This window comes from Aquarana catesbeiana, linkage group LG11 (genome assembly GCF_042186555.1).
Source record: "Aquarana catesbeiana isolate 2022-GZ linkage group LG11, ASM4218655v1, whole genome shotgun sequence".
Classification (NCBI taxonomy): domain Eukaryota; kingdom Metazoa; phylum Chordata; class Amphibia; order Anura; family Ranidae; genus Aquarana; species Aquarana catesbeiana.
The window spans coordinates 5,798,280-5,817,857 of record NC_133334.1 but is presented as its reverse complement, the minus strand read 5'-3'; the positions used below and the strand labels follow the sequence as shown (position 1 = coordinate 5,817,857).

Here is a 19,578-nt window from a genome sequence, read left to right as displayed (position 1 = left end):
GACGGGGGTAGGAGGAAATGCGGGCTGTAGAATGGACGGGGGGAGGAGATCCGGGCTGTAGAATGGACAGGGGAGGAGGAGATCCGGGCTGTAGAATGGATGGGGGAGGAGGAGATCCGGGCTGTAGAATGGACGGGGGAGGAGATGCAGGCTGTAGAATGGACGGGGGAGGAGATCCGGGCTGTAGAATGGACGGGGGAGGAGGAGATCCGGGCTGTAGAATGGACGGGGGTAGGAGGAAATGCGGGCTGTAGAATGGACGGGGGGAGGAGATCCGGGCTGTATAATGAAGAGGGCAGTTTCTCACCCACCTTGTAAATGAGCTCCACGATGACCAGCTGTAGGATGTCCCCGAAGGTCTGGACCTGGTCTATACAGGTACTCAGGTAGTCCAGAGCGCGGTCCTGTGGGGGGAGGGGAGCAGAGACGAGGTTACACTCACTGTATATACAATCAGACAATCAATACCTACAAGGTGTGAGCCGCCCCCTGTCACTGCGCTTATTGCTGCCGTACCCAGCGGGACAGGAGGGGCCACCATACAGGTCTGGTAAAGAGACCCTGCCACCAACTTAAAGAAATATCAGGAAAAAACAATCATCTAATATCTACAGATGGAACTCCAAGGACATTTTTATTTCTTTAGTTCCCGCCTCCTTCCTCCCTGACCAATGAACGGTCTGGTAGCGGCAGGAGAAGTACAGGAGCACCATACCTGGTCAGCATGGATCAGCATCATGAAAGCGTTCCTCTTGCAGCTGGAATCCTTCTCATTCACCAGGAAGTCGTGGATGAGCTCCGGGGCGTCCGGGATGAGGTGCTCAAAGTTTCTAAAAAAATAAGGTTTATGTGTCAAGGCTCAGAGAGATTGCACTACAAGACAGGACCTCTTCAACTGCCTGGTCTGCAGCAGATCACACACCTTACAATCTTCCCAAAACATCTCACTAGAACAAATTAGATGTATTACATGATCGATATACAGGAAGCCCCTCCCTGAGGGGAGGGGTCAGACATCTCTAGTGGATGCTCTCACATCTCACCTGTATATTGCAAGTGTGATACATATCAGGACAGGAATCTCCGCCCTAAGGGGAGGGGTCAGACATCACTAGCAGATGTACTATTGTCTCACCTGTATGTGGTATTTATGACCCATATATCAGGACAGGAAGCCCTGCCCTGAGGGGAGGGGTCAGACATCACTAGTTGATGCGCTCAAGTCTCACCTGTATATGGCATATATGACCTCCAGAATATATCAGAATAGGAACCCCCGCCCTAAGGGGAGGGGTCAGACAATACTGGTTGATGCTCTCATGTCATAGAGATAGATATATATCTATCTATCTGGACAGGAAGCCCCACCCTGAAGGGAGGGGTCAGACATCACTGGTAGATGTAGTCACACCTCACCTATATATGGTATATATAACACCGAGGGGAGGGGTCAGGCATCACTAGTAGATGCTCTCATGTCTCACCTGTATACGGTATACAGTGACGGAAAGAAAAAGTATTTGATCGGCTGCTGATTTTGTACATTTGCCCCACTGACAAAGAAACAATCGGTCTATAATTTTATTGGTCGGTTTATTATAACAGTGAGAGACAAAACAACAACAAAAATATCCAGAAAAACGCATTTCAAAAAAGTTATAAATTGATTTGCATTTTAATGAGTGAAATAAGTATTTGATCGCCTATCAATCAGCAAGATTAGGAGCACTCTCTCTCTCTCTTAAAGGGAGTGCTCCTAATCTCAGCTTGTTACCTGTATAAAAGACACCTGTCCACAGAAGCAATCAATCAGATTCCAATCTCTCCACCATGGCCAAGACCAAAGAGCTGTCCAAGGATGTCGGGGACAAGATTGTAGATCTACACAAGGCTGGAACGGACTACAAGACCATCGCCAAGCAGCTTGGTGAGAGGTGACAACAGTTGGTGGGATTATTTCACAAATGGAAGAAACACAAAATAACGATCGATCTCCCTCGGTCTGGGGCTCCATACAGGATCTCACCATGTGGAGTTTCAATGATCATGAGAACGGTGAGGAATCAGCCCAGAACTACACGGGAGAATCTTGTCAATGATCTCAGCTGGGACCATAGTCACCAAGAAAACAATCGGTAACACACTACACCGTGAGGGGCTGAAATCCTGCAGCCCCCGCAAGGTCCTCCTGCTCAGGAAATCACATGTACAGGTCCATCTGAAGATTACTTATGAACATCGAATAATTCAGAGGAGAACTGGGGGAAAGTGTTGTGGTCAGAGGAGACCAAAATCAAGATCTTTGGCATCAACTCAACTCATCGTGTTTGGAGGAGGAGGAATGCTGCCTATGACCCCAAGAACACCATCCCCCACCGTCATACATGGAGGTCCTATGACCACAAGAACACCATCCCCCACCGTCATACATGGAGGTCCTATGACCCCAAGAACACCATCCCCCACCGTCATACATGGAGGTCCTATGACCCCAAGAACACCATCCCCCACCGTCATACATGGAGGTCCTATGACCCCAAGAACACCATCCCCCACCGTCATACATGGAGGTCCTATGACCCCAAGAACACCATCCCCCACCATCATACATGGAGGTCCTATGACCACAAGAACACCATCCCCCACCGTCATACATGGAGGACCTATGACCACAAGAACACCATCCCCCACCGTCATACATGGAGGTCCTATGACCCCAAGAACACCATCCCCCACCATCATACATGGAGGTCCTATGACCCCAAGAACACCATCCCCCACCGTCATACATGGAGGTGGAAACTTTATGCTTTGGGGGTGTGTTTCTGCTAAGGGGACAGGACAACTTCACTGCATCAAAGGGAGGATGGACGGGGCCATGTACCATCAAATCTTGGGTGAGAACCTCCTTCCCTCAGCCAGGGCATTGAAAATGGGTCATGGATGGGTCTTCCAGCATAACAATGACCCAAAACACACGGCCAAGGAAACAAAGGAGTGGCTCAAGAAGAAGCACATTAAGGTCCTGGAGTGGCCTAGCCAGTCTCCAGACCTTAATCCCATAGAAAATATGTGGAGGGAGCTGAAGGTTCGAGTTACCAGACGTCAGCCTGGAAACCTTAAAGAGGAGTTCCAGTCAAAAAAAAAAAAATTAAAAAAGTCAGCAGCTACAAATACTGCAGCTGCTGAATTTTAATTGGACACTTACCTGTCCCTGGGTCCAGCGATGCGGGGGATCGAAGCCCCGCTCATCTCCCCCTCCGTTCGGCATTGCAACTGTGGGCGCCGGGCTGTGGCTTCACAGCCTGGCACCTACTGCGCCGAGTGCCGCGATTGGCCGCTCAGTCACCTGGGACCTGTAATGGGTCCCAGATGATTGACAGGAGGGAGGGAGCAGAGCTGAGCCCTTCCTGTGCCGAGGGGGAAGCGATGTCACCAGCCCAGGCAAAGGAACAGGCAGACTACGAGGGACCCCCCTAGCAACAGGCATTTAGAGGTAAGTAAAAAAAAAAATATCCAAATGTTTTTTTGTATTTTTTTTTTTTTTTTAGGATTTTTCATGTAGTTTTTTTTTTTTTTCTTTTGAGTGGAACCCCACTTTAATGACTTGGAGAAGATCTGCAAAGAGGACAAAATCCCTCCTGAGATGTGTGCAAACCTGGAGGCCAACTCCAAGAAACGTCTGACCTCTGTGATCACCAACAAGGGTTTCTCCACCAACTACTAAGTCATGTTTGGTGCAGGGTTCAAATACTTATTTTACTCATTAAAATGCAAATCAATTTATAACTTTTATGAAATGTGTTTTTCTGGATATTTTTGTTGTTCTTCTGTCTCTCACTGTTATAATAAACCAACCAATAAAATTATAGACCGATCGTTTTTTGTCAGTGGGCAAACCTACAGAATCAGCAGCCGATCAAATACTTTTTTTTCCCCCTCACTGTATAAGACGCATATATCAGGACAGGATGCCCGCCCTGAGGGGAGGAGTCAGACATCACTAGTAAATTGCTCTCACCTGTATATGGTATTTATAACCAACATGTCAAGACAGAAGACAGCAGGAAGCCCCACCCTGAGGGGAGGGGTCAGGCATCACTAGCACATGCTCTCAACTGTACATGGTATATATGACCTACATATCAAAAACAGGAGACAGCAGAAAGCCCCTCCCTGAGGGGAGGGGTCAGACATCACTAGCAGATGCTCGTCTCACCTGTATATATGACCTATAATTCAGCAAAGGAAGCCCCGCCCTGAGGGGAGGAGTCAGACATCACAAGTAGATGCTCTCACCTGTATATGGTATAAATGGCGAGCACAGCGTTCCGTCGGACATAACTGTGGCGGTGCTCCAGACACGCCCGGATGGCCGGCATTAGGGGTTCCAGCAGCTCCGCTTCCTTCAACTTACACAGGAAACGCAGGGTGGAGCCACGGATGAACTCGTTGGGGTGTTGGAGATCCTAGTGGGGGGGGGGGGATACAATAAGTACATTGTATAAAGAGAAGATCTTTCCTCCCCAGCTTGACTGTCCCGCCTCTTTTAATGCATTGGATTTCAGTTCCTCCAATCATGAAAGTTCAGCATCACAGGTGGGCGGTCTGCATGCAAATACAGCTTGCCTAGCAACGCCCACTCCCCCTGACACCCACCCATCAAGGCTTTTTATTATTTGCATAGCTCCTCCCACTACCCCACCCACTGCTTGCATCAGGACTGAAAGCTCTTGAGAGGAGTACTGAGATGTATTCAGGATGCTCTGTACAGCCCCCTGCCGGCCCCTCCCACCAGCCATGATCTGCCTGCATTGCCTAGAGAAGCCCAGAGACCCGGTGATGAGGAGTCCATGGTAGGTGGGACTCACCTTCCTGTAGGCGTCACAGACGAGAATCATCTCCTGCAGCAGTTTCCCGTCTGGGGTGGTTTTGGGGACGATCTCCCAGAAGACGAGGAGAAGCTTCTTGATGGTGTGATCCTGGAGGGGGAGGACGAAGCGGATGATGGTCATCAGGAGTCCCGGGAGCTTCTCTCCATTCAGGATCATAATGATCACCTTCTTCAGAGCCTCCGTCTTGGACTTCACATCTCCCTTCTCTGCAGAGAGACAGAAAAACATCACAATCCCATCTGTCACCCCTCTGGGGGAGATTTCCCTTCACATCCTGTCCAGGACACACAACAGGAAGTGACAGGAGAACTTCCCCTTAGATGAGGTGTCCCCATTGGAGGATTTCACCTCTATTGCTGTTCTGGTGACAACTGTATCATTTTTGATTGCCATTCAATTTCTGTTTGGGTGACACCCCCCCCCCCCCCAGCGGGGGACACAGCCTATACAAACTATAATATGTAAGAAGCAATAATTATACAACACAGTCCTGCCTCTTATTACACTATAGAAAAAAAAAGAAAAACACATTCTGGACTCTATCACTCTGACACCATGTGACCTCTCCCAGCCAATGCAGTGAGAGCTGGAGGTCTGACACCATGTGACCTCTCCCAGCCAATGTAGTGAGAGCTGGAGGTCTGACACCATGTGACCTCTCCCAGCCAATGTAGTGAGAGCTGGAGGTCTGACACCATGTGACCTCTCCCAGCCAATGCAGTGAGAGCTATCATTCCTCTGATAGGGGGCGGTCCTTACCCAGGTCGGTCTTCAGGCTGATCTCAGACGGAGGCTCGGAGTCCATGGGGACATTGATGAGGGTGTAACAAACATTCTCTGCTGCCGTCATGGCTGCCACTTCTCTACGCCGTCCAATAGGGATCGCTGTGCGGCAGGTCGGTGGCCCTGGAGGACAGACAAGATAAGAAAAGACAAACTGTCACTGAGTACAAGACCACTTTACAAGCCTGATCACCCCTCCCCCCCCCCCACCTTACAAATAGGCCGGACCCCTCCCCCCCCATCCAACTTTACTACACATCTCTAGTCTCTGCCAGTCTCTTATCACACATCCCTAGTCTCTGCCAGTCTCTTATCACACATCTCTAGTCTCTGCCAGTCTCCTGTCACACATCCCTAGTCTCTGCCAGTCTCTTATCACACATCTCTAGTCTCTGCCAGTCTCTTATCACACATCTCTAGTCTCTGTCAGTCTCTTATCACACATCTCTAGTCTCTGCCAGTCTCTTATCACACATCCCTAGTCTCTGCCAGTCTCTTATCACACATCCCTAGTCTCTGCCAGTCTCTTATCACACATCCCTAGTCTCTGCCAGTCTCTTATCACACATCTCTAGTCTCTGCCAGTCTCTTATCACACATCTCTAGTCTCTGCCAGTCTCTTATCACACATCCCTAGTCTCTGCCAGTCTCTTATCACACATCTCTAGTCTCTGCCAGTCTCTTATCACACATCCCTAGTCTCTGCCAGTCTCTTATCACACATCTCTAGTCTCTGCCAGTCTCTTATCACACATCTCTAGTCTCTGCCAGTCTCTTATCACACATCTCTAGTCTCTGCCAGTCTCTTATCACACATCTCTAGTCTCTGCCAGTCTCTTATCACACATCTCTAGTCTCTGCCAGTCTCTTATCACACATCTCTAGTCTCTGCCAGTCTCTTATCACACATCCCTAGTCTCTGCCAGTCTCTTATCACACATCTCTAGTCTCTGCCAGTCTCTTATCACACATCTCTAGTCTCTGCCAGTCTCTTATCACACATCCCTAGTCTCTGCCAGTCTCTTATCACACATCTCTAGTCTCTGCCAGTCTCTTATCACACATCTCTAGTCTCTGCCAGTCTCCAGTCACACATCCCTAGTCTCTGCCAGTCTCTTATCACACATCTCTAGTCTCTGCCAGTCTCTTATCACACATCCCTAGTCTCTGCCAGTCTCTTATCACACATCTCTAGTCTCTGCCAGTTTCTTATCACACATCTCTAGTCTCTGCCAGTCTCCTGTCACACATCCCTAGTCTCTGCCAGTCTCTTATCACACATCTCTAGTCTCTGCCAGTCTCTTATCACACATCTCTAGTCTCTGCCAGTCTCTTATCACACATCTCTAGTCTCTGCCAGTCTCTTATCACACGTCTCTAGTCTCTGCCAGTCTCACACATCTCTAGTCTCTGTCAGTCTCTTATCACACATCTCTAGTCTCTGCCAGTCTCTTATCACACATCTCTAGTCTCTGCCAGTCTCTTATCACACATCTCTAGTCTCTGCCAGTCTCTTATCACACATCTCTAGTCTCTGCCAGTCTCTTATCACACATCTCTAGTCTCTGCCAGTCTCTTATCACACATCTCTAGTCTCTGCCAGTCTCTTATCACACATCTCTAGTCTCTGCCAGTCTCTTATCACACATCCCTAGTCTCTGCCAGTCTCTTATCACACATCTCTAGTCTCTGCCAGTCTCTTATCACACATCCCTAGTCTCTGCCAGTCTCTTATCACACATCTCTAGTCTCTGCCAGTCTCTTATCACACATCTCTAGTCTCTGCCAGTCTCCAGTCACACATCCCTAGTCTCTGCCAGTCTCTTATCACACATCTCTAGTCTCTGCCAGTCTCTTATCACACATCCCTAGTCTCTGCCAGTCTCTTATCACACATCTCTAGTCTCTGCCAGTTTCTTATCACACATCTCTAGTCTCTGCCAGTCTCCTGTCACACATCCCTAGTCTCTGCCAGTCTCTTATCACACATCTCTAGTCTCTGCCAGTCTCTTATCACACATCTCTAGTCTCTGCCAGTCTCTTATCACACATCTCTAGTCTCTGCCAGTTTCTTATCACACATCTCTAGTCTCTGCCAGTCTCTTATCACACGTCTCTAGTCTCTGCCAGTCTCTTATCACACGTCTCTAGTCTCTGCCAGTCTCTTATCACACATCTCTAGTCTCTGCCAGTCTCTTATCACACATCTCTAGTCTCTGCCAGTCTCTTATCACACATCTCTAGTCTCTGCCAGTCTCTTATCACACATCTCTAGTCTCTGCCAGTCTCTTATCACACATCTCTAGTCTCTGCCAGTCTCTTATCACACATCTCTAGTCTCTGCCAGTCTCTTATCACACATCTCTAGTCTCTGCCAGTCTCTTATCACACATCTCTAGTCTCTGCCAGTCTCTTATCACACATCTCTAGTCTCTGCCAGTCTCTTATCACACGTCTCTAGTCTCTGCCAGTCTCCAGTCACACATCTCTAGTCTCTGCCAGTCTCTTATCACACATCTCTAGTCTCTGCCAGTCTCTTATCACACATCTCTAGTCTCTGCCAGTCTCTTATCACACATCTCTAGTCTCTGCCAGTCTCTTATCACACATCTCTAGTCTCTGCCAGTCTCACACATCCCTAGTCTCTGCCAGTCTCTTATCACACATCTCTAGTCTCTGCCAGTCTCTTATCACACATCCCTAGTCTCTGCCAGTCTCTTATCACACATCTCTAGTCTCTGCCAGTCTCTTATCACACATCCCTAGTCTCTGCCAGTCTCTTATCACACATCTCTAGTCTCTGCCAGTCTCTTATCACACATCTCTAGTCTCTGCCAGTCTCTTATCACACATCTCTAGTCTCTGCCAGTCTCTTATCACACATCTCTAGTCTCTGCCAGTCTCTTATCACACATCTCTAGTCTCTGCCAGTCTCACACATCTCTAGTCTCTGTCAGTCTCTTATCACACATCTCTAGTCTCTGCCAGTCTCTTATCACACATCTCTAGTCTCTGCCAGTCTCTTATCACACATCTCTAGTCTCTGCCAGTCTCTTATCACACATCTCTAGTCTCTGCCAGTCTCTTATCACACATCTCTAGTCTCTGCCAGTCTCCAGTCACACATCCCTAGTCTCTGCCAGTCTCCAGTCACACATCCCTAGTCTCTGCCAGTCTCTTATCACACATTCCTAGTCTCTGCCAGTCTCTTATCACACATCTCTAGTCTCTGCCAGTCTCTTATCACACATCTCTAGTCTCTGCCAGTCTCTTATCACACGTCTCTAGTCTCTGCCAGTCTCTTATCACACATCCCTAGTCTCTGCCAGTCTCTTATCACACATCTCTAGTCTCTGCCAGTCTCTTATCACACATCTCTAGTCTCTGCCAGTCTCTTATCACACATCTCTAGTCTCTGCCAGTCTCTTATCACACATCTCTAGTCTCTGCCAGTCTCTTATCACACATCTCTAGTCTCTGCCAGTCTCTTATCACACATCTCTAGTCTCTGCCAGTCTCCAGTCACACATCCCTAGTCTCTGCCAGTCTCTTATCACACATCTCTAGTCTCTGCCAGTCTCTTATCACACATCCCTAGTCTCTGCCAGTCTCTTATCACACATCTCTAGTCTCTGCCAGTCTCTTATCACACATCTCTAGTCTCTGCCAGTCTCCTGTCACACATCCCTAGTCTCTGCCAGTCTCTTATCACACATCTCTAGTCTCTGCCAGTCTCTTATCACACATCCCTAGTCTCTGCCAGTCTCTTATCACACATCTCTAGTCTCTGCCAGTCTCTTATCACACACCCCTAGTCTCTGCCAGTCTCTTATCACACATCCCTAGTCTCTGCCAGTCTCCTGTCACACATCCCTAGTCTCTGCCAGTCTCTTATCACACATCTCTAGTCTCTGCCAGTCTCTTATCACACATCCCTAGTCTCTGCCAGTCTCTTATCACACATCTCTAGTCTCTGCCAGTCTCTTATCACACATCTCTAGTCTCTGCCAGTTTCTTATCACACATCTCTAGTCTCTGCCAGTCTCTTATCACACATCTCTAGTCTCTGCCAGTCTCTTATCACACATCTCTAGTCTCTGCCAGTCTCTTATCACACATCCCTAGTCTCTGCCAGTCTCTTATCACACATCTCTAGTCTCTGCCAGTCTCTTATCACACATCTCTAGTCTCTGCCAGTTTCTTATCACACATCTCTAGTCTCTGCCAGTCTCTTATCACACATCTCTAGTCTCTGCCAGTTTCTTATCACACATCTCTAGTCTCTGCCAGTTTCTTATCACACATCTCTAGTCTCTGCCAGTCTCTTATCACACATCTCTAGTCTCTGCCAGTCTCTTATCACACATCCCTAGTCTCTGCCAGTCTCTTATCACACATCTCTAGTCTCTGCCAGTCTCTTATCACACATCCCTAGTCTCTGCCAGTCTCTTATCACACATCTCTAGTCTCTGCCAGTCTCTTATCACACATCCCTAGTCTCTGCCAGTCTCTTATCACACATCTCTAGTCTCTGCCAGTCTCTTATCACACATCTCTAGTCTCTGCCAGTCTCTTATCACACATCTCTAGTCTCTGCCAGTTTCTTATCACACATCTCTAGTCTCTGCCAGTCTCTTATCACACATCCCTAGTCTCTGCCAGTCTCTTATCACACATCTCTAGTCTCTGCCAGTCTCTTATCACACATCTCTAGTCTCTGCCAGTCTCTTATCACACATCTCTAGTCTCTGCCAGTCTCTTATCACACATCTCTAGTCTCTGCCAGTCTCTTATCACACGTCTCTAGACTCTGCCAGTCTCACACATCTCTAGTCTCTGCCTGTCTCTTATCACACATCTCTAGTCTCTGCCAGTCTCTTATCACACATCTCTAATCTCTGCCAGTCTCTTATCACACATCTCTAATCTCTGCCAGTCTCTTATCACACATCTCTAGTCTCTGCCAGTCTCTTATCACACATCTCTAGTCTCTGCCAGTCTCTTATCACACATCTCTAGTCTCTGCCAGTCTCTTATCACACATCTCTAGTCTCTGCCAGTCTCTTATCACACATCTCTAGTCTCTGTCAGTCTCTTATCACACATCTCTAGTCTCTGCCTGTCTCTTATCACACATCCCTAGTCTCTGCCTGTCTCTTATCACACATCCCTAGTCTCTGCCAGTCTCTTATCACACATCCCTAGTCTCTGCCAGTCTCTTATCACACATCTCTAGTCTCTGCCAGTTTCTTATCACACATCTCTAGTCTCTGCCAGTCTCTTATCACACATCTCTAGTCTCTGCCAGTCTCTTATCACACATCTCTAGTCTCTGCCAGTCTCTTATCACACATCTCTAGTCTCTGCCAGTCTCTTATCACACATCTCTAGTCTCTGCCAGTCTCTTATCACACATCTCTAGTCTCTGCCAGTCTCTTATCACACATCCCTAGTCTCTGCCAGTCTCTTATCACACATCTCTAGTCTCTGCCAGTCTCCAGTCACACATCTCTAGTCTCTGCCAGTCTCTTATCACACGTCTCTAGTCTCTGCCAGTTTCTTATCACACATCTCTAGTCTCTGCCAGTCTCTTATCACACATCTCTAGTCTCTGCCAGTCTCTTATCACACATCTCTAGTCTCTGCCAGTCTCTTATCACACATCTCTAGTCTCTGCCAGTCTCTTATCACACATCTCTAGTCTCTGCCAGTCTCTTATCACACATCTCTAGTCTCTGCCAGTCTCTTATCACACATCTCTAGTCTCTGCCAGTCTCTTATCACACATCTCTAGTCTCTGCCAGTCTCTTATCACACATCCCTAGTCTCTGCCAGTCTCTTATCACACATCTCTAGTCTCTGCCAGTCTCTTATCACACATCTCTAGTCTCTGCCAGTCTCTTATCACACATCCCTAGTCTCTGCCAGTCTCTTATCACACATCTCTAGTCTCTGCCAGTCTCTTATCACACATCTCTAGTCTCTGCCAGTCTCCAGTCACACATCCCTAGTCTCTGCCAGTCTCTTATCACACATCTCTAGTCTCTGCCAGTCTCTTATCACACATCCCTAGTCTCTGCCAGTCTCTTATCACACATCTCTAGTCTCTGCCAGTTTCTTATCACACATCTCTAGTCTCTGCCAGTCTCCTGTCACACATCCCTAGTCTCTGCCAGTCTCTTATCACACATCTCTAGTCTCTGCCAGTCTCTTATCACACATCTCTAGTCTCTGCCAGTCTCTTATCACACATCTCTAGTCTCTGCCAGTCTCTTATCACACGTCTCTAGTCTCTGCCAGTCTCACACATCTCTAGTCTCTGTCAGTCTCTTATCACACATCTCTAGTCTCTGCCAGTCTCTTATCACACATCTCTAGTCTCTGCCAGTCTCTTATCACACATCTCTAGTCTCTGCCAGTCTCTTATCACACATCTCTAGTCTCTGCCAGTCTCTTATCACACATCTCTAGTCTCTGCCAGTCTCTTATCACACATCTCTAGTCTCTGCCAGTCTCTTATCACACATCTCTAGTCTCTGCCAGTCTCTTATCACACATCCCTAGTCTCTGCCAGTCTCTTATCACACATCTCTAGTCTCTGCCAGTCTCTTATCACACATCCCTAGTCTCTGCCAGTCTCTTATCACACATCTCTAGTCTCTGCCAGTCTCTTATCACACATCTCTAGTCTCTGCCAGTCTCCAGTCACACATCCCTAGTCTCTGCCAGTCTCTTATCACACATCTCTAGTCTCTGCCAGTCTCTTATCACACATCCCTAGTCTCTGCCAGTCTCTTATCACACATCTCTAGTCTCTGCCAGTTTCTTATCACACATCTCTAGTCTCTGCCAGTCTCCTGTCACACATCCCTAGTCTCTGCCAGTCTCTTATCACACATCTCTAGTCTCTGCCAGTCTCTTATCACACATCTCTAGTCTCTGCCAGTCTCTTATCACACATCTCTAGTCTCTGCCAGTTTCTTATCACACATCTCTAGTCTCTGCCAGTCTCTTATCACACGTCTCTAGTCTCTGCCAGTCTCTTATCACACGTCTCTAGTCTCTGCCAGTCTCTTATCACACATCTCTAGTCTCTGCCAGTCTCTTATCACACATCTCTAGTCTCTGCCAGTCTCTTATCACACATCTCTAGTCTCTGCCAGTCTCTTATCACACATCTCTAGTCTCTGCCAGTCTCTTATCACACATCTCTAGTCTCTGCCAGTCTCTTATCACACATCTCTAGTCTCTGCCAGTCTCTTATCACACATCTCTAGTCTCTGCCAGTCTCTTATCACACATCTCTAGTCTCTGCCAGTCTCTTATCACACATCTCTAGTCTCTGCCAGTCTCTTATCACACGTCTCTAGTCTCTGCCAGTCTCCAGTCACACATCTCTAGTCTCTGCCAGTCTCTTATCACACATCTCTAGTCTCTGCCAGTCTCTTATCACACATCTCTAGTCTCTGCCAGTCTCTTATCACACATCTCTAGTCTCTGCCAGTCTCTTATCACACATCTCTAGTCTCTGCCAGTCTCACACATCCCTAGTCTCTGCCAGTCTCTTATCACACATCTCTAGTCTCTGCCAGTCTCTTATCACACATCCCTAGTCTCTGCCAGTCTCTTATCACACATCTCTAGTCTCTGCCAGTCTCTTATCACACATCCCTAGTCTCTGCCAGTCTCTTATCACACATCTCTAGTCTCTGCCAGTCTCTTATCACACATCTCTAGTCTCTGCCAGTCTCTTATCACACATCTCTAGTCTCTGCCAGTCTCTTATCACACATCTCTAGTCTCTGCCAGTCTCTTATCACACATCTCTAGTCTCTGCCAGTCTCACACATCTCTAGTCTCTGTCAGTCTCTTATCACACATCTCTAGTCTCTGCCAGTCTCTTATCACACATCTCTAGTCTCTGCCAGTCTCTTATCACACATCTCTAGTCTCTGCCAGTCTCTTATCACACATCTCTAGTCTCTGCCAGTCTCTTATCACACATCTCTAGTCTCTGCCAGTCTCTTATCACACATCTCTAGTCTCTGCCAGTCTCCAGTCACACATCCCTAGTCTCTGCCAGTCTCCAGTCACACATCCCTAGTCTCTGCCAGTCTCTTATCACACATTCCTAGTCTCTGCCAGTCTCTTATCACACATCTCTAGTCTCTGCCAGTCTCTTATCACACATCTCTAGTCTCTGCCAGTCTCTTATCACACGTCTCTAGTCTCTGCCAGTCTCTTATCACACATCCCTAGTCTCTGCCAGTCTCTTATCACACATCTCTAGTCTCTGCCAGTCTCTTATCACACATCTCTAGTCTCTGCCAGTCTCTTATCACACATCTCTAGTCTCTGCCAGTCTCTTATCACACATCTCTAGTCTCTGCCAGTCTCTTATCACACATCTCTAGTCTCTGCCAGTCTCTTATCACACATCTCTAGTCTCTGCCAGTCTCCAGTCACACATCCCTAGTCTCTGCCAGTCTCTTATCACACATCTCTAGTCTCTGCCAGTCTCTTATCACACATCCCTAGTCTCTGCCAGTCTCTTATCACACATCTCTAGTCTCTGCCAGTCTCTTATCACACATCTCTAGTCTCTGCCAGTCTCCTGTCACACATCCCTAGTCTCTGCCAGTCTCTTATCACACATCTCTAGTCTCTGCCAGTCTCTTATCACACATCCCTAGTCTCTGCCAGTCTCTTATCACACATCTCTAGTCTCTGCCAGTCTCTTATCACACACCCCTAGTCTCTGCCAGTCTCTTATCACACATCCCTAGTCTCTGCCAGTCTCCTGTCACACATCCCTAGTCTCTGCCAGTCTCTTATCACACATCTCTAGTCTCTGCCAGTCTCTTATCACACATCCCTAGTCTCTGCCAGTCTCTTATCACACATCTCTAGTCTCTGCCAGTCTCTTATCACACATCTCTAGTCTCTGCCAGTTTCTTATCACACATCTCTAGTCTCTGCCAGTCTCTTATCACACATCTCTAGTCTCTGCCAGTCTCTTATCACACATCTCTAGTCTCTGCCAGTCTCTTATCACACATCCCTAGTCTCTGCCAGTCTCTTATCACACATCTCTAGTCTCTGCCAGTCTCTTATCACACATCTCTAGTCTCTGCCAGTTTCTTATCACACATCTCTAGTCTCTGCCAGTCTCTTATCACACATCTCTAGTCTCTGCCAGTTTCTTATCACACATCTCTAGTCTCTGCCAGTTTCTTATCACACATCTCTAGTCTCTGCCAGTCTCTTATCACACATCTCTAGTCTCTGCCAGTCTCTTATCACACATCCCTAGTCTCTGCCAGTCTCTTATCACACATCTCTAGTCTCTGCCAGTCTCTTATCACACATCCCTAGTCTCTGCCAGTCTCTTATCACACATCTCTAGTCTCTGCCAGTCTCTTATCACACATCCCTAGTCTCTGCCAGTCTCTTATCACACATCTCTAGTCTCTGCCAGTCTCTTATCACACATCTCTAGTCTCTGCCAGTCTCTTATCACACATCTCTAGTCTCTGCCAGTTTCTTATCACACATCTCTAGTCTCTGCCAGTCTCTTATCACACATCCCTAGTCTCTGCCAGTCTCTTATCACACATCTCTAGTCTCTGCCAGTCTCTTATCACACATCTCTAGTCTCTGCCAGTCTCTTATCACACATCTCTAGTCTCTGCCAGTCTCTTATCACACATCTCTAGTCTCTGCCAGTCTCTTATCACACGTCTCTAGACTCTGCCAGTCTCACACATCTCTAGTCTCTGCCTGTCTCTTATCACACATCTCTAGTCTCTGCCAGTCTCTTATCACACATCTCTAATCTCTGCCAGTCTCTTATCACACATCTCTAATCTCTGCCAGTCTCTTATCACACATCTCTAGTCTCTGCCAGTCTCTTATCACACATCTCTAGTCTCTGCCAGTCTCTTATCACACATCTCTAGTCTCTGCCAGTCTCTTATCACACATCTCTAGTCTCTGCCAGTCTCTTATCACACATCTCTAGTCTCTGTCAGTCTCTTATCACACATCTCTAGTCTCTGCCTGTCTCTTATCACACATCCCTAGTCTCTGCCTGTCTCTTATCACACATCCCTAGTCTCTGCCAGTCTCTTATCACACATCCCTAGTCTCTGCCAGTCTCTTATCACACATCTCTAGTCTCTGCCAGTTTCTTATCACACATCTCTAGTCTCTGCCAGTCTCTTATCACACATCTCTAGTCTCTGCCAGTCTCTTATCACACATCTCTAGTCTCTGCCAGTCTCTTATCACACATCTCTAGTCTCTGCCAGTCTCTTATCACACATCTCTAGTCTCTGCCAGTCTCTTATCACACATCTCTAGTCTCTGCCAGTCTCTTATCACACATCCCTAGTCTCTGCCAGTCTCTTATCACACATCTCTAGTCTCTGCCAGTCTCCAGTCACACATCTCTAGTCTCTGCCAGTCTCTTATCACACGTCTCTAGTCTCTGCCAGTTTCTTATCACACATCTCTAGTCTCTGCCAGTCTCTTATCACACATCTCTAGTCTCTGCCAGTCTCTTATCACACATCTCTAGTCTCTGCCAGTCTCTTATCACACATCTCTAGTCTCTGCCAGTCTCTTATCACACATCTCTAGTCTCTGCCAGTCTCTTATCACACATCTCTAGTCTCTGCCAGTCTCTTATCACACATCTCTAGTCTCTGCCAGTCTCTTATCACACATCTCTAGTCTCTGCCAGTCTCTTATCACACATCTCTAGTCTCTGCCAGTCTCTTATCACACGTCTCTAGTCTCTGCCAGTCTCTTATCACACGTCTCTAGTCTCTGCCAGTCTCTTATCACACGTCTCTAGTCTCTGCCAGTCTCACACATCTCTAGTCTCTGTCAGTCTCTTATCACACATCTCTAGTCTCTGCCAGTCTCTTATCACACATCTCTAGTCTCTGCCAGTCTCTTATCACACATCTCTAGTCTCTGCCAGTCTCTTATCACACATCTCTAGTCTCTGCCAGTCTCTTATCACACATCTCTAGTCTCTGCCAGTCTCTTATCACACGTCTCTAGTCTCTGCCAGTCTCTTATCACACATCTCTAGTCTCTGCCAGTCTCTTATCACACATCCCTAGTCTCTGCCAGTCTCTTATCACACATCTCTAGTCTCTGCCAGTCTCTTATCACACATCTCTAGTCTCTGCCAGTCTCACACATCTCTAGTCTCTGCCAGTCTCTTATCACACGTCTCTAGTCTCTGCCAGTCTCACACATCTCTAGTCTCTGTCAGTCTCTTATCACACATCTCTAGTCTCTGTCAGTCTCTTATCACACATCTCTAGTCTCTGCCAGTCTCTTATCACACATCTCTAGTCTCTGCCAGTCTCTTATCACACATCCCTAGTCTCTGCCAGTCTCTTATCACACATCCCTAGTCTCTGCCAGTCTCTTATCACACATCCCTAGTCTCTGCCAGTCTCTTATCACACATCTCTAGTCTCTGCCAGTCTCTTATCACACATCTCTAGTCTCTGCCAGTCTCTTATCACACATCTCTAGTCTCTGCCAGTCTCTTATCACACATCTCTAGTCTCTGCCAGTCTCTTATCACACATCTCTAGTCTCTGCCAGTCTCTTATCACACATCTCTAGTCTCTGCCAGTCTCTTATCACACATCTCTAGTCTCTGCCAGTCTCTTATCACACATCTCTAGTCTCTGCCAGTCTCTTATCACACATCTCTAGTCTCTGCCAGTCTCTTATCACACATCTCTAGTCTCTGCCAGTCTCTTATCACACATCTCTAGTCTCTGCCAGTCTCTTGTCTCCCTCGTCTTCTGATTGGACACATTCTGTACTCGGACAGTCTCCTATCACAGGCCTCTCCCTCCTCTCTGGTGACCCAGAACCGGATCTCCCGGCCTGAGGGGCCCCTGAGGCTTCTATTCCCGGAGGACACACATCCGGTACACGGGAGGGGGGGTGAATGTGAAGGGCCCCGGGCCCTATACTCTACCTGCTCCCGCCCGGTGTCTGCAGGTCTCGGCTCGGTGACGTGGAAGAGCTCCGGACACATCGACTGTGCGTAACCCCGCCCACAAAGCGCCGGAACTTCCGTCACCCCGGAACGCAGAAAAGCGGAAGTACAGACACGCTGGAACGCAGAATGACGGATATCCGCGTTAGGTGACCGGAAGTTTTTAAAAAACCGCAGGAAGTGACGTCAGGAGTCCGGACCACACCCTGTGCCGAACTCAGCGCTGATTGGCACCAGTATTATCCAACCAGAGACCCGGAGAGTGAAAGGTGACACCTGATTGGCCGCGGCGAGGACAGCTCAACTCCATACTAATAACCAGGATTATATTATATTATTATTATACAGGATTTATATATCATTATTTTAGTTTAGGATCTATGATAATAATTCGAATAATAATATATAAATCCTGAATAATAATAATAACAACAATAATATTAATATAAATCATGATTATTATTATTCAGCATTTATATATTGTTATTATATGTATTATTAATATTTTAACCCAGAATAATACTAATAATAATATATACATCCTGTATAATAATAATATTTATAATGTACTGTATAAAGCCAGAATAATAATAGTAGTAATAATATATTATTTAGAAATTATATATTATTATTATTCAGGATTTATGTTAACAATCAAAATAATAATTCATAATATGAATAATAATATAAATCCTGAATAATAATAACAACAATAGAAATCCTCATTAGTATTATTCAGGATTTTGATATTATTTTTATGATTATTATTAATATTTAAATCCAGAATACTACAGCTACAACTATTATTAATAATAATATATAAATCCTGTATAATAATTATTATAATATACCATTCAAATTGTGAATAATAATAGTATAAATCCTGAATAATACTAGTATTTATAATATATTATATTATTTTGAATGTATATATTATTATTATTGTAGCATCATCTAGACGTGTGCCAGAGTTAGTGTAGGTCTGTAGAACAGGCAAAACATACAGTGCCTTGAAAAAGTATTCATACCCCATGAAATTCTCCACATTTTCTCATGTTACAACCAAAAACGTAAATGTATTTTATTGGGATTTTATGTGATAGTAGGGTTGCCACCTGTCCGGGATTCACCTGGACAGGTCGGGTTTGGAATCATGTGTCCGGGTTTCAGACTGCCTGAAACCCGGACACTTTATTTAGACTGGACTATGGCTTCCCAGCAGGGTTGCTGGCTGCAGTTGTCTAAGCTGAGAGTGTCTGTTACACTCTTTTTCACACTGCCCAAAGCCGACACTAACAATCCCCCCCCCCCCTCCCAAACACATCACACAGATGGAAGAGGAGAGAGCTCGATCTGCATCTCTTCCCCCCCCCCCACCCCTGCCCACACTCCAATCCCCAGGGATGTGTCTCAGAAAAGGAAAGTTGAGGCCAGAAATTTGAAGTCCAGCCGCCTCAGATACATCTGGATGAGAGGTGCCAAGGGGTGAGTGAGCTCACCATCCATCCCTGTCTGTGATTGAAGTCTCTCCCTTCTCTCTTCTGCCTCTGAGTACACAAAGGTAAATCAGGGTCCTCAGAGCACCCCTTACATCAGATTTCCCCTTTACATCAGAGTTCTCAGTAACCCCCTTAAATCAGGATTTCCAAAGCATCCCTTATGTTAGAGTCCCCAGAGTTCTCCCTTACATCAGAGTCTGCAGAGTCCCCCCTTACAGTGAAAGGGAACTCTGCGAGTTCAGATGTAAAAGGGGAACTCTGTGGACTCTGATGTAAAGGGAGACTCTTGTTATTAACTTCATACACTTAGAAATGTTATTTATTAGCAAAATATATGGATAGTTTATACTATAAAAAAAATTGCTGT

The 19,578-nt window shown here is 46.6% G+C and overlaps 1 protein-coding gene across 1 annotated transcript in view; it reads right to left on the bottom strand.

Moving 5' to 3' along the window:
• COPB1 (COPI coat complex subunit beta 1) overlaps positions 1 to 17,918 on the bottom strand; it is a gene marked incomplete at its 5' end in the record, with an annotated part of 67,742 nt that extends 49,824 nt beyond the window's left edge. Inside the window, 6 exon segments of the mRNA XM_073603968.1 lie at positions 312 to 404; positions 716 to 830; positions 4,300 to 4,469; positions 4,872 to 5,101; positions 5,655 to 5,801; positions 17,692 to 17,918. Coding sequence (XP_073460069.1) covers positions 312 to 404; positions 716 to 830; positions 4,300 to 4,469; positions 4,872 to 5,101; positions 5,655 to 5,745 — 699 coding nt within the window.
• Between the last annotated feature and the right edge of the window lie 1,660 nt (positions 17,919 to 19,578).